At 34.1% G+C, this 15,601-nt stretch overlaps 1 protein-coding gene across 2 annotated transcripts in view; it reads right to left on the minus strand.

Moving 5' to 3' along the window:
• The window catches only part of LOC111409245 (protein odr-4 homolog), a 19,055-nt gene extending 6,414 nt beyond the window's left edge, over nt 1-12,641 (minus strand). Inside the window, exons 1-8 of one of the 2 annotated variants that reach the window (XM_023039257.1) lie at nt 12,452-12,641; nt 12,147-12,368; nt 8,761-8,856; nt 8,244-8,332; nt 8,026-8,154; nt 6,282-6,402; nt 1,751-1,835; nt 1,556-1,665 (exon numbers count right to left, since the gene is read on the minus strand). In XM_023039257.1, coding sequence (XP_022895025.1) covers nt 1,556-1,665; nt 1,751-1,835; nt 6,282-6,402; nt 8,026-8,154; nt 8,244-8,332; nt 8,761-8,856; nt 12,147-12,368; nt 12,452-12,532 — 933 coding nt within the window. In that variant the 5' untranslated portion in view covers nt 12,533-12,641. The remainder of the gene's footprint in view (nt 1-1,555; nt 1,666-1,750; nt 1,836-6,281; nt 6,403-8,025; nt 8,155-8,243; nt 8,333-8,760; nt 8,857-12,146; nt 12,369-12,451) is intronic. The other variant, XM_023039258.1, reaches the window with a different exon arrangement.
• Nucleotides 12,642-15,601: the final 2,960 nt, after the last annotated feature.

Consider the following 15,601-nt stretch of genomic DNA (forward strand, 5'->3'; position numbering starts at 1 on the left):
AAGGATGAAGTTTTTTTTTTTTTTTTTTTTTTTTTTTGGGTGGCTACCAAAACAGAGGGAAAAAAACGAATGCTGCTGTTGTTCAAAACCGAAGTTGGGTGGTTGGTGGCATTTTTATAAGTGATGGGCAGCTGGTTTCAGTTTTATGTTGGTTTATGGTGGTCAGAGGAGGTTTTGTAATTGGCAGTGGCTAGTTGAAGGTTGGGAATCAAATTTGTTGGTCAAAGGAAACAATTTGAGATTTAATACCAAATTGATGTCGGATGCTATGGGAGAATTAGAGGAGAATGGGAAATAAGAAAGTACTCGGAGAAGAGAGGAGGGAGAAGGGAAGATAGAAATTGGTGAGAGAAATCAAATTATCTCATATCATTCAAAGTTATTCCATTACATTGCAAAAGTCCCTTTATTTAGGGTTTCAATTGTTCTATTCTAGGAAATAAATATGTAATAAAAGCTATTAAATCAAAATCAAACATTGTTTCCTAAAATACTCATTATAATTGGAAACTAAATATCACATTATAATATTGCATGACTGGTGCAGTGCAAAATGGTCAAGTACAGTTTCATTGGCTTGCTCAAATTAAATTGTGATGCTACTGTTAGACGAGAGGAGGGACTGGTCAGTCTAGGAGCTGTGATCAGGGATGGTGGAGGAAAGGTTATTGCAGCAGAGCCAAAGGTTGCGTGGGGGATTTCTTTCTGGACGATGCCAAAGCTTTAGGATTGGGAGGGGGGATCAGACATAGCATAAAGGGCTACATTCCACATTTCTACAGCTGAGATTGAGCCCGTGTTTAGCCTCCATTTCTTGAAACTAACTTTTTTCTAAATCCATTTTTAACAACATATTTCATAGGACCCACAATTTTTATCAACTTTTCAACAATAAATTTACCAACTTTCATCAAAATCTATTAAAAATCTAATTTTTATCCAAACCAAACAGGGGCCAACTCTCTTCAACTGGTGCAAAATTTACAGAAGGATTTTAGCTTAGCTCCTAACGCACCTATTCAGTTTGATATTGTAGCTCTAATGCAGGGTGCCATTAAACTCCCAGAGAAGGAAATAAGTGGCCCACAAGCTTACATCCTTTGCTACCTCTAGCCTATTCTTATTCAACTGGGTAGATTGTTCTACTGCTCTTCATCTCGTCCGTGGTTCACAGAAACTTAGTTGAATAAAAGCTTTGTTGGGTTTGTGTCCGGGGAACAAAAAAGGGGAAAAAAAAAGGGGGAAAAAGAAAATGTCTTCTGTTTATTCTGTAGAATGCACATAAATTATCTTACAAAACATCAGGCCTCTGTTAGGTTTCGATAAAAATCAGATTTTTAAAAGATTTTGATAAAAGTTGATGGAATGTGCAGTTTAAAAATTATAGATCCCATGAAATATGTGGTTAAAAATAATTTTTGACTTATAGTAAGAGACCCTTAATTGAAATAGAAAATTAACTTAGATTTTAATCAAATTTTATAGCTGAACAAAACAGGAGCCAAGATGTTTTCCCAACAGTAGAATATATGCAGATGTTGCAAAACTATAGTACCTTTATGTCAGCCAAAGCTTGTGAAACAGGTTCCTTCGAATTCAAGTAAGCAAGGGAACAAACAGAGCCACTAAAGAGAACAACTCCGAAAACCTCTTTTTGGCTGCATGCTTTACGCAAAAAGAAAGTTTTATAAGTAACCAAGAAGATTGCAAGTAATGCATCAAAGCAAATAGAAGCAAAATTTAAATACACCTTCTACATATTTATCTTGCAAGAGAGGTAGAAGGAATTCAACTTCATGAAAATCATATGATGCATTCTGTTCATCCTCAATCAGCTACATTCCAATACAAAGCATAAAAGGTAAAATATCAGATAAAACACTTTCTGAGCAGAAACTTGTATTCATAGGATGAAAGTATTAATAGAAGAAGTGAATAATTGCTTTTTAATATGCAAGCCAAACAAGTTAGACACTACGTGATCAGAAGAACAAGATAAAACCAAAAACAGTAGTACCGTTGACACCGAGGGATGGGAATTGTCAGTAATGTTTGCCTCTAAGCCTACTTACTGTCCCAAGGACCAAAATTGATCTAAAGATTTCATCACATGCTCTTTTTAAATGGCAAGAAAATGTGCAACAGTAAATGTCACTGGTCGTTTGCTAAAGAATTTCATTTTTCTTTCCTTGCTTGGCAAATAGAGTTACGAACAATAAGAAGATTGCGAGGGAATTGAATGAAGAGGGACAGAATTTAGAGAGAAGAGATAATATGTTCGTAATCAATATCAAAGTGAACGTATTTCAATGAATAAGCCCCTTTTATATAGGGCAAATGAGCTAAAATCAAAAAATTTCTAACAAACAAGAACCTTATTAAAAGAACAATATTAAACCTTGTTTGGATTCCATTTTAATGAAATTTTTGGAAAAATATTTTGGAATTGTAACTTTTGGACAATGTGTGGCTAAAAAATTAAGAAAAAATTTTGGATTTATGTTTAATATTATTTTATTAAAAAATGTGTGGTTGAAGATGAAGAAAGAAAATTGGATTAAATCAAAATGAAGCCCAAACAGAGGCTTAATGTAATCTAATCTAAACAAACATAATTTGAAACAAGCCCTACCTTAAAATTCTATCTAAATTCTATCACTATTCTTATCTTTATTTCACTTCATTTCTCCCTGATTGAGAAAACACGACTCCTATGAGATAGACTGCAACCTTTTAACCAAAGGGACCAAATAACAAAATCGAGACGTGATTACAACTGAATTTGCAAAACATCCTCAAGAATATGACCAGACAAAGAAAACGATATTTACTTTTAACCAAGTACTAATAGCAAACTTCAAAAGTAACATATAATGCAATCCACCCATAAAAAAACATCAATTGTCTACACACAACGAGGAGCAAAAGGGAGTAGCACTTTATACTCGCTTGCAGAAACAAAATGATTGCAACATCGAAGGCTCAATGTGCCTAGATAAAGAAATTTCTATATTAATAACATAACTTTCATTAAAGTATGATGACCAGCCAAATAGATTATCTTTATGTTTGATCCAAAAACCTTTTCTTAGCATATTTAGGAAATTGGACTAAAGAAACACTCAACAAAACATAAAATTCACCGTTAAAGAATCCGAGCCTATATTGCGCATCAAAAGCAAGCTAACAAGTGTAACCATTGAAAATAATGTCGACACGAAAATTAGAAAAATTGACAACAAAGTATGGAGATAAAACATTATGATGACAATTAGCAGACAACCCAATGTTGATAAGAAAAGTATGCAATCAAATAATGGCCTTGAAAAAAAGCGGCAACTGAAGGAATACAATTAAGGTAACGTTAGAACAAAGTCATTGGTAAATTCGCACATAGGAGTAGGCAATAACAATTTTTGCAAGAATGCAAGGACATCTAGAATGTCTAGCTTAGGTGGCAATACCAAAGGGAATCCATCAGCTGTGTCATGGTCAACTCTGTAGAAGACAGGTGTGAGGGGACACGAGACAAATTCTCAAAACTTTGATCCTCACTATCAAAATATTCTATAAGCTCAACAATAAAATCCACATTTTCTTCTTCATGGTGATATGGCGTTGATCTAAGAAAGCATTATTATGTAAAAATGACTTCCAATAACATTTAGCAAAACCGATAAATGATATTAGCATGACATTCAACGGGAATCACTCATGTTTTGAAAGTCAAAGAACTATTCAAGATTTTTTGAGCCAATCAAGAAATTAGTTGAAACCAACAAGACCATTAAATTCCCATAGTTGGATGTGACTTGCCTAGAAAAATAATAAATGCCCCAACGTAGTCCCTATACAAATAATTACATTGATAAATGGGAAATGGAAGGTACTCTATCGTGGTAACAACCTAGGGGCTTGGTGTACTTAAAAGAGTAATATGAATTTTCCGAAAAAACCTGCTATTGGCGGAAGACCTTTCAGAGATTTCATAAATTGAGCTTTCTAGAGATCCCCATTGACCAATCATCGGTACATGGTCTTAAGTGGAGTGACATGACAAATCAAGGTTATAATATCCCAAAAGTTTCTATATAGTCATTGATGAAACCTAAGGGATCAAATTGATAACTTTCCATAGTTGAAAGACCCAATATGCACTTTTTGAATTTCAAATTTTGGTAAAGAAATGATCATGGAATTGCCATGGTTAGATAATGAAGACAATATGGGATTGCTGTATTTAGATTATGGAAAGTAACTTAATTTCTACTTTAATTAAAGGTGAATTAAGAAACTTGATATAAATTATAAGGATTTAATTCCTATATACATATATATACATAGCCATAAAGCGTGTGTGTGTGTGTGTGTAGATAGATAGATAGATATATAGGTAAATTTAAAATTAAATGTTTAATCATATGGCAATACCTTATTGGTAGCAATTATATATACAATTAATTGGGTAATTAGTTTGAGTGATTGGTTACACACTATATGGAACAACTTATGACATTAATAAGGGAATGAATGTTGGTACCAAAAACAGGTAATGAGGTGGGTCAGAGCTTAAACACTCCCATATATACGCCCCTCACATTACTTACACACACAATTTATCTCATACTTTGCATCTCTATCTCTTAACTCATCTTCTACACACACATTTTCACATTACAAAGTTTAGCATGCACGGTATCCAAAGAATTTTGGAGTGAAAATCTAACAAGACAATTTCTTCGACTTACCTTTACCTTCTTCCATATAACAATAATTGTTGTAGTACAAATTGTTCTTTCAATATTTGAACTACAAAAATTTATGTTATCAATATGATGATACGGAAATCCAATTTACGATTATGATATGAGCCCTATATGTGTAAGTTCAAAGGACCAGAGTTTAGTAGCGCTACGCACAGGAATTATAAACACGAAATTTGAATTTTAATTCCCGTGTCTCCATATGTATGTTATGCTTTTCCGTATTTAAATATAAGATGCAATTCGTTATTACCCATCTACTAAGGAGTCATCACATTATGTCCCTAACCTGATGGACACGAAGGAGAATAGGGCCAAACATTTTGAAGAAGGGTTGAGAGATGATCTAAGGCAGGCTTTGGTAGTGCTTCAACTGGAACCTACCATGAAGTGTTAGTTAAGGCGCAGTTGACAAAATTTCAAGCGTCACACTAGTGGAGAGAACAAGCAGCATGTATAGCCAGAAAAAGGCAAGTGGGAGGATTACAACGGAGCAGTGAAGTAGAACTTTATAAAGAAACATAAAGGAGACTTAAGTGTGAACAATTAATCAGCAGTATCTACTTTGCGGCAAGTGCCAAAAGCGTTATGATAGCGCGTGCCTCATGAGGACAGGTATATGCTTCAATTGTGGTGAAGCGAGTCATACAGTAAAAATATGCCCCAAGGGACATAGCAGAAACCTAGGAATCCTCCTAGAGGCCAAGCTAGAGCAGGAAGAGGACAAGAATCGCAACTTCTTAGGGGGTAACATCCTTGTATCTCAAACCCCTACTTATACTTTGATTGATCCAGACTCCACTCATTCTTTATGATATAAAAAAAGACATGATAAAAACTTGATGCCACTTGAGGGACCACTAGATGAGAATGAGGGTAAACAAAAATAAAGACAAAGCATTAAAAAAAAAACACAATTTACGCATGAAATCAAGCATTTTTTTCGCAGTTTAATTTCCGTGGCATTGCCAGCAATATGACTTATCTTGAGCATAAATTTTAAGAATTTTTACTCGCACTTTTCCACATTATGGGACAACCACAACTTTGGCACAAAATTAAAGTATTGCAATGGAATTTAAGGAAGGCTAAATTGCATATGCTGACCTCAACTTTTTCCCCCTATGTAATTTGTCCCCTTGGAAATTTTGTCCCCTACCCTCTACATTTAGGAGAATTTAGTCCCTGCTTATAGTTTGTGTTGAAAATAATAGAAAAGTAGATAGAAAAAACAAATTTGCCCTCAAATCTAAATTAGATAAAAATAAAAATAGAAAGAATAAATTAGATCATGTGTGTCAGCTTTCAAGTTTTGCAACCCCCCCCCCCCCCACCCATTTAATCTTCAGCTATTTCCCTGAGGGCAGCCTCGTGAAGCTTGTGATCCAATCGTTGGACTCTAAACTAGTGGTTTGCGTATTGTTGAGGGCATTCATGTGGGGCGCATTAGGCACATAATTTTTTATCATTGATTAGTGATAACAAGTTCTAGAATTGGTAAGGTGGAGATCTTTTTACCAGTTTACCATCAATCAAAGCCTTTGAACTTCTGAGCTCTTTGGCGTGAATCATGATTCCATGACGAAAAACATCTGCAAATCTTCCAATATGTCGTCCATCCTCATGCCCTAATGGCAATCTGGGAAAAAAAAAAGCTCAGAAAATGAAACAGAAACTTGGATCACCAACATTAATGAGCATTCTTTTTATTCAGTAGAAATTCATAAAAGAAGCAAGTGAATATGAATTTCAAGGGAATGTCGTGCTCATACTAAACCAGGCTTTAATCAACCACATCAAGCCATACAAGTTAACAACGTAGAATCTTACCGCATGATGCCACATTTATTCTTAATTGTATAATATAATTCGATTATGTATCAAATTCCAATAAATAATAATTATACAACATTCTCAAAGAAGCAGAAGCAGAATATACATATGGAACAGTAAATAAAAAGTTACATTCATATATGTAAACTCCTTGTTGGGTGATAATCTTCTAAAGGGATAAGAGCATTTCCAAGGAACTCTTTAAACATGAGATGTTCTATATTTTAAATCGCTAATCTTTAAAATCATGCTCCAAAAGATTCTTTAAATTAAGCTCACTCTTTATAATTAAATGCATTTTAAAGTATTTTAATTTTCAATGTAGGAAAATAATAAAATAATCTAAAGAAAGGCTAAAGTGTTAAATATAAGGAGCTTGTTGGAGTACTTCAAAATTTTAAATCTCCAAATGATAGCATATGCTCTTTAAAAATAGAGAGTTTTTTTGGAGACACTCTAAGCTATCAAAGGACATTGAGAGATCCTAGAAAGTATTCCTATTGAAAAAAGTACCAAGAGATTTTACACAAACTTCTTGTTGGGTGACAATATTCTAAAGGGATAAGCTATCAAAGGACATTGAGAGATCCTAGAAAGTATTCCTATTGAAAAAGCCACCAAGTGATTTTACACGACCAAGTGATTTTAATTAAATCTTGTAACAGGCTGCCACCAGGGTCGAGTATAAAGTTAGATGTTATTCCAAAAAAATTCACGTTTCTCAATCTACTTTCGAATTTTGACTAGCATAATTCATTTTTTGGATTTGCCTTAGATACAATCCAAGACAAAACTAAGAACAATTATATTGCGGATGCAGGAAAAAGGTTTAAAAACTCAACCCCAAGATTGGTAGATCTAGGAAAGAATGCATCTTTTTTATCTAAGTTGTGGTGGTGGCATGGTTGGGTTATTGAATTAACATAAGCATTTACTTACCTCTGCACGTGTAAAGGTTACCTCTGCTTGAAACCATTTGCCTCCAAATCATAACAGTTGATTTATTAACTAAACATGTAAAATTATAACAGACAAGAAATTTCGAAATTTATCAATTATTCACTTCAGTTATATAATCAGATGTTATGGGTGAAGCCCACAAGAAAATATACGTCTGTTATACAAATGTGATTCAGATGCAGGTTTCAATGAAATAGAAATCCTCATTCCCATTAGTTCAAATTTTGGGAAGGAAAAAGAGTACAACAAACATAAAGTTAAAAACAAAATGTCTTGAAATACTTCCAACTTCTCTCAACTCACAAAATTAGAAAGAGTTGAATATATTAAGGGTGTCCTCATTCTATTCTCAAGTAAAATGTTAAGAGAAAGGACTTTAACACCCATAGAGAATTTATCAAGGTTTAACTGCAATCAGAACCAAAGAGAGCTGTTGAAAAAATAACAGTGATAACAGATACGAGACTACCTTATATCAAAGTTGTAAGTGCATCTGAATGTTTGGAGGGAACTCAAAACTTTTCCCATCTTGAAATCACAAGGTCGTAAATTGCTTGAAGCAATATTTGCTGCCAGTGAGCAATTTCGACATGTCCACCTAAAAATACAGATTTTAGCCATTTTATTATCAATACAATCCAAAAAAGCAAATAACGAAAAATTTGCTCTGAAGTCTGAAGCAGTTACCTCAGGGGGCTATAACTGATGTGAATGAGTAGTCTCTCATTCCAATCATTCTCCACCAAGGAGGCTGCTTGTGCAACTCCTTTCACAGTCTATAAGGCAAATTCTATCAGGCCTTAAATTAAAGGTTGACAGTAACTATGCAAAAGCCAGCCTAGACATTCACATTGACATAAAGATGTGAATATGAACAGTTGAGTTGACAGTTACCACTTACCATGCAAAATCATTGCGCCTCAAATGTGCAGCTATTTTGACATTTTAAATAGATATCACAATTCCTCTTATTTAAGTACATATTATTGTAAACAAAACCAGATAATTGGCAGGGGGGTTTGAAACAATAAACCTCCAAAGAATAGATGCTCAGAATTGCATTTTTTTGTGAATCGGTAAGGAAGAAAATGAAGGTGAAAAAAAAATCTCCAGAGAATAAATTCTCAGAACTGCATTCTTCTTTTTGTCTCTCGATAGAGAAAAAAAGATGAAAAAATTAGCTAGCGTACGATGTCAAAGATACCTGGCAAAGAGTTATTGCTGAATTCTTGAATGAGCTTTCATTGACCCATATATATATGCCAACAACCTTCATCCCACCCAGTAGCATTCTTGAGACCTGAAGTAAAGAATTGGTAGGTCATCTTATCAATATCAATATCAATTGGTATCTTCAACCAACACCAAATGGAAAAAATTACATAAGAGAAAACAGACATCCCTAGTAACAATCTGTCACATAAGTAAAGTTAAAGTACCAGCATAAATGAGTTGGTCCATGAGTGCATCTAACAAGACACAAGGGGATAGGAGCATAACATCTAGGGATGGCAAAAATACCTATCAGACCCGAAACCCGCGGGCTTAGGGCGTGGGGTTACCCGCTTAATTGGGTAATCAGGTCGGGTACGAGGTGGGGAATTCTGCCCGAGGCGGGTACGGGTAACAGGGGACACGCCCCTGCCAAGTTTATTTTTTTTTATAATGAATTCAATACTTCAAATAGGAAAACTCTACGAAATTTCATTAATTATAATAGAAGACAACAACTAAAATTATCTAAGGAATATGATAAACAATGAAAAGCTTAGTTTATCAAATATATTCGAATAATTCAACTTTTAAAAATAAATAAATTAATTACTAGTTATATTATTGTCTCACTTGAATGGATAGGGGCAATAAAATGAATTATCAAAAAAAAATAAAAAATTAAACCACTACGTAAATGGAACCCGCCCCATCCCATTGCCAACCCTATTAATGTCTAAAAAATTCACCCAAGCAGCTAAACTTAGCGATGGCAACGGGGTGGGTTCAAAACGGCCCCGCCCTACGCAACGCCCCGCCTTAGACGGGGCGGGGAAGGCAACTTTTTGCCCCATTTGTTGCCCCATTTAATTTTTTTATTTTTTTTTATATTTTTAAAGTTTCGAATTATGTTATTATTAGATAATAAAATACAAATTCAAATGGACTTTTAACAAGTGAATTGTCTAGAAATAAAATTATTTTTAATTTTTTTTAAAATTTTTCTTTACAGGGCGGGTTGGGGAGGGGGGCCCACCCCTCCAACTCGTTTGAGGTGGGGGTTTTTGTCCCATTCGAGGCGGGGCGAGTTTTTTTACCATCCCCAGCTAAACTTTTGAATAGGATATTGTTTATATGTAATTTCAAGTTGGCAAGCAAGCCCCGCAAAAAAAAAAAAAAAAACTTAAGGTCCGTTTGATTGCAAAAATGAAATTTGGGTGGAAAGAAAACAAATTTTAAGAAAATTGTCAATTAAATGTGCTTGATTGATATAATTTTTCATATGAAAAATGTTGAAATTTTGAATCTTTTGGTGTTCGTTTGGCTTTGTTTTCCATGAAAATTGTGAATTAAAGGGTTAGAATTTGTTACAATTGTGAATAGAATTTGTTTCCATTGCCAAAAAAAAAAAAAAAGACCTGGAAAAGTGAATTCCAACCAAAACCATGGGAATTGGAATTCCACAAAATCAAGGAAAATCGGTCACGTGGGGGGTGGGGGTGAAAAATGAATTGTCAAGAAAATTTTTGCAATCAAACAACCAAAAAGGTCCATGGAAAATTCCCCCTACCAAACAGGCCCTTAGTTTCTTATACAAGCACCTTACTTTAGACAAGGTAATATACTCAGTCATGAACAAACATAAGACCTAAACAATAATTTCAATCCTACTTCATCTATGAAAATGAAAGCCCCTGTTTGAGCCCCATTTTTAAGAATAGATTTTTTTTAAATTATTTTTTTAGGGAGAATGTGGAGTTAAAACTAGGAAAAGTTTTGATTTTATATATAAAATTATTTTATTGGGAGAACATATGATTTAAAATGAGTTTACAGAAAAGTGAGTTTTAAAGAATGGGACTCAAACAAAAGCAAATTACTAAAGTGTCATTCTTTAATGGTTTTACATAAAAAATTATTTTATTGGGAGAACATATGATTTAAAACGAGTTTACAGAAAAGTGAGTTTTAAAGAATGGGACTCAAACAAAAGCAAATTACTAAGGTGTCATTCTTTAATGGGGATGGTGTTTTTTAACCAAACCAACATCTAATAGGTCTAAATTTAACTATAATGGAAAATATATCTGTAACATAATTGATGGTACATGAGCATTGGAGAACTGATGCATGTGTTTATCAAAAATGCCTACTATTCATAGATATGTGTCATGGATCCACTTATTTAAATTTCTAGAATGACAAAAGAATATTGAGAAAAAAGTATTGTCTGGGATGCATAGATGAAAATTTAATACTAAGATTTTTTTTTTTTTTTTACCTCCTCCGCTGTATATCAGGTAAAGCTAAATAAATGCGTAGAAAAAGAGAATGAAAACCAAAAGATAAAAAATTCTAGTTGTCTTCCATTGTTGACAGCGATTAGCAGCAAAATCATTGAAGATCAACCGAAATTTCATTATGTTGGTTGCTGTAATGGAAGCAAACAAATTAAGCAATAATGTATTCAAACCAATGCTCGCATCTCGTTCAATTACAGTAATATTCGTCTCTGTTATTTTTTCAAAATATATCTCTTTCTTCTTCCACCTTCTCATGGAAGTTGCACAATAAAGGTATACAAGGGACGAATTGTGCAGCAAGAATCATGAAGAACCCATGAATAGATTTTTAATTGTCTGATGGTAAAATTTTATCAATGTTTGTGTATTAATTCAGGTGTAACTTAGTAATTAAGGGCTTACAAATTGTTCAACCTTCTAGGAACAAAATATCATCTTCTATGACTTGCTACTAATTTCAGATCGTTAAATAATCTATATTCTATTTTGTCACGGTTTGGCCCAAATTTTTTAAAATTTATTTTTCCTTGAACACATTTTCGAGCACATGACTCATCATGAAGAACCAATGAATAGATTTTTAATTGTCTGACGGTAAAATTTTATCAATGTTTTAGTATTAATTCAGGTGTAACTAGTAATTAAGGGCTTACAGATTGTTCAACCTTCTAGGATAAAACATCATCTTCTCTGACGTGCTACTAATTTCAGATTGTTAAATAAACTATATTCTATTTTGTCAAGGTTTGGCCCCAATTTTTTAAAATTTATTTTTCCTTGAACACGTTTTCAAGCACATGACTAAAAATCCGATTTTTAGGCCTTGTATGTTATTTTCCACAGAAATATAATTGTAACTTTATATTACTGCTAGACCCATACTCCATTTTCCAGCAAACAGATAGAAATTTCCATAAGATAGGCATCACACTAAAATTTAATAATCTTAAAGCCCTGATACACTTGAGATATCCAATATCATTAACAATATTCATAAATCTGCAACATGCCAACTATAATTATAATTATTAGAAATAAAAGGCGGAACCATTCAATTGAGATTACGAAATTCGACCTGACGAGCATGCTCGGACACCCATTCATTGTCGACGAAGAGAGTGGAGGACTCAGGCTGAGACTTGGTCCTGGATGACCCCTTCTTCTTGCTGTTACCAACCCCAACACCGTCAATTAGAGAACATGGAGGCTCTCCATTATCGTTCGACGGCGTAGGCACCAAATCATACACAAATCCTTTATCCAAATTCGAACTCAGCTTTCCAATAACAAGCCCAACCTGTCGAAATATATAAAATCAGCCAGAAGCTGAAAATGAAGCTCAAGCGAATTAATGCATATATACACAGGAATTTACGGGACCTGAGAGGGGATGGCAGATCGAGTGAGGCGATTTTCGGCCAATTTAAGCTGCGTCTCATCGCCGACGACTGCTTTCACCATGATTTTCACCCGCGCTTGTTATTCCGGGCAAAGATTAATCGATCGATTGATGTCTCTCGAGTGAAGGCCGGAGGTTTGGCTCCCGTTTGGCCCCTATTTACCGAAAATGAAAATGAAAATGGTCAGAGGAGTATATTTTTGAAAAATACGGCGTTGAAAAATAAGGAAAAGTTTTCGGTTTATGTATAGAGTAATATTAATTTATGAAAGATCGTGTGATCGAAAATAAAAGAGAGAAAAATGAAATCTAATGTAATAAAATTTAATGGAGCCAAACGTGGGTTTATCCTATTTCCTTGGAGTACTGCACGAGGCATGGGTGATTTTTTTTATTTTTTATTTTTTTTTAAATAATCACCCATTCTCAGCTCGATTGTGCTTGGCATGTAACAGGTCCAGTGCAGTCAGGTTTTTTCTTATCTTATTGGACTTGTTTAATCCCGATTAAAACCCATTTCAAGGAGAAAGGAGTTCAAACTAAGACAGAAATTTGCATTTTGGAAAAATAGATTGATAAAGAATATTTGGTTAAAAAATAAGAAAAAAATTAAACTTGTGTAATATTATTTTATTAAAAATATGATTGAAAAGAAAAAAGAGAAAAATATATTTCGGAAAAAAATGAGAATTAAGCAAGGTCTTTACGTCACTGAACGTTATAGTCATTGAACTTTTTTTGTTGCTGAACGATCACAAAACTTACAAACAATCAACTTCATCCATTGCTCAACACCCTACTCGTTTGAAACAATCTCACACGGCTTGACGACAACCCATGCGGCAATCGATGGCATGAAACTGAAGCTGTAATGGATGTTATTTCTATTCCAAAACACGATCTTACACTTCAAAATTGAAATCTATCTATCCAATTTTCCTAAATTTAAATGGCGAACCCTATAACAATCTCCCCCAATACGAAGCTCTTGAAACGAACACGTTTAGTAGAAGTTCTTCGTCATCCAAGCAACACAAGTTCCAGATGTAAGTGATTTTCAACCCATATACTGTACGCGCACGAACCCACATCCCAATAGGTAAACCACAGCAAAACGCAAAAGAGGTAATATCTTGAATTTTCATGTGCTAGTTTGAAGACGAGTCAAGTGGTGAATCGAGTTGTAAGGCTACAGAAGCAACTAAAGATCTATTGAGCATGTTCGACCATGTGCTCAAATAAAAGAAAAGAGAAATGTTGAAATAATTGTCAATCTCATTTTTCACGAAGGTAAAGGAGTTGCAGAGGGTTGAAGGGAAAGAAAAGGGAAAAGTAGGTGAATTATTTCGGTTTGGTAATTTGCTTTGTTTGTAAACGTGCTTGAAGATTTAATGTAGCTGATGAATGCATTCACACAAGATTTGATGATATTGACAACTCATTCAGTTAATGATGCAAGAGCTTAAACCCTTATTTGTTTCTCATTCTTTTTCATTAAAATGAAAAATATGATCGTTATCCATCACATCAAACTACAAAATTTGAATTTCTATCTCTTGTGGGGTCCATAACGATTATATTTTTCCTGTTTTGCCTATCTGTCATTAGTGTCCACCTACTTTCACTTTCTATTTAAGCCCCCGTTTGACCCTCATTACCTGAAAATAAAAATGGGGGGAATAGTATTTTTTAGAAAAATGAGTGGTTGAAAAAAAAAGGAAAAGTTTTCGATTTGCGTGTAATATTATTTTATGGAAGATTGTGTGGTTGAAAATAGGAGAGAGAAAAATGAAATGTAATGTAATTGAATTTAATGGGGATCAAATGGGGGCTAAATGTCCCCTATCAAATACTTCATGAACCATCTCTACAATTTTGTATTATCCTTTTCCACAACAGCATTCACCACTAAGTAAATACAATTTTTAGAGTTATGTACAAGTGCCATTAACATTACCTAAACAACCTCGCAAATGCCATCCGTCAACACCAATCACTTTCCTACGACTCCTAAACTGGCTTTGCAAGCATTGAAGTATATATACATTCCCTGGAATACTTGCTCATTTAGAGTGTTCAATACAGTTGATCTCAGGATTGTTCTAAGAAATCCAAAGTGTATCTCCTCAAATTGCTCTTGTAATGTACCAAACAACACTTTCTTGGCATATTGCCTCATATTAAAAGAAACATTTCTACTTTTCTCCTTCTTGAGATCCTCATTGGACTTTCTTTTTCAATCAGAATCTACCTTAAATTGTTCAATATATCGATGTGTCAAAAAGATGTAGTTGTAATGTCTGTTGTATTAGCTCTGTGTGCATGTGTGCTTGGGTATGTAAGACTTCACTTGCACTATCTCAGTCTCATTCAACCTCGAAGCCCAAATCCTCCAAGTACACCCCAATCTGCAAACTCCTGAGCTCTTTTCCTACTATTATACCTCAACTTCATATTATATCCATTCAGAGCATCGTAACTTCTCACCACACTTCTAAACTCTTGCATTGATTCAAAGAGTACTCTGACCTCTAACTGCGAATTCTTCATAATAGTCTCAGCCAAAATTTTCTAAAAATGGTGACCAATATCTTTGTCAGATGAATATTCCAACATTAGCTCCTCAAAGGATGGATACTCCAAGTCATCAACTATGTTGATGTCATCCATCTCCCCTCCAAGCATTACTAGTCCATCTTGTCTTGCTACATTGATGTCCATACCAACTTCAATGTCATATGTAACATTACGATTATACAACATATCATCTTCGTCATAAGCCATATCAACATCCAATTGAAAAGAAACCAGGGCTTATACACGTAAACCAATTAAAATTTGTAAAAATCCACAAAAAATAATTAATTCACCTCTAGTTTATACACGTAAACCAAATGGCTTTCTTCCTATCAGTAGAAAAGTTGAACTAAGAAAATTGGTACACTTTCTGAGTATACAACACAAATCACGATTAAGGTATACCACTTATTCAACTTCGATTTAGCTAAACAATCTAAAGGTGTTCTGATACGTTAGTATGTAGCTAAACTATCTCGAAGAAATGATTTACTTGCACCTCTCCCTCTATGCATGCAAATGAAAACCCTGAGTATGGCAATTGAGATTTTAGG

Source organism: Olea europaea, chromosome 14 (assembly GCF_002742605.1).
Source record: "Olea europaea var. sylvestris chromosome 14, O_europaea_v1, whole genome shotgun sequence".
NCBI lineage: Eukaryota > Viridiplantae > Streptophyta > Magnoliopsida > Lamiales > Oleaceae > Olea > Olea europaea.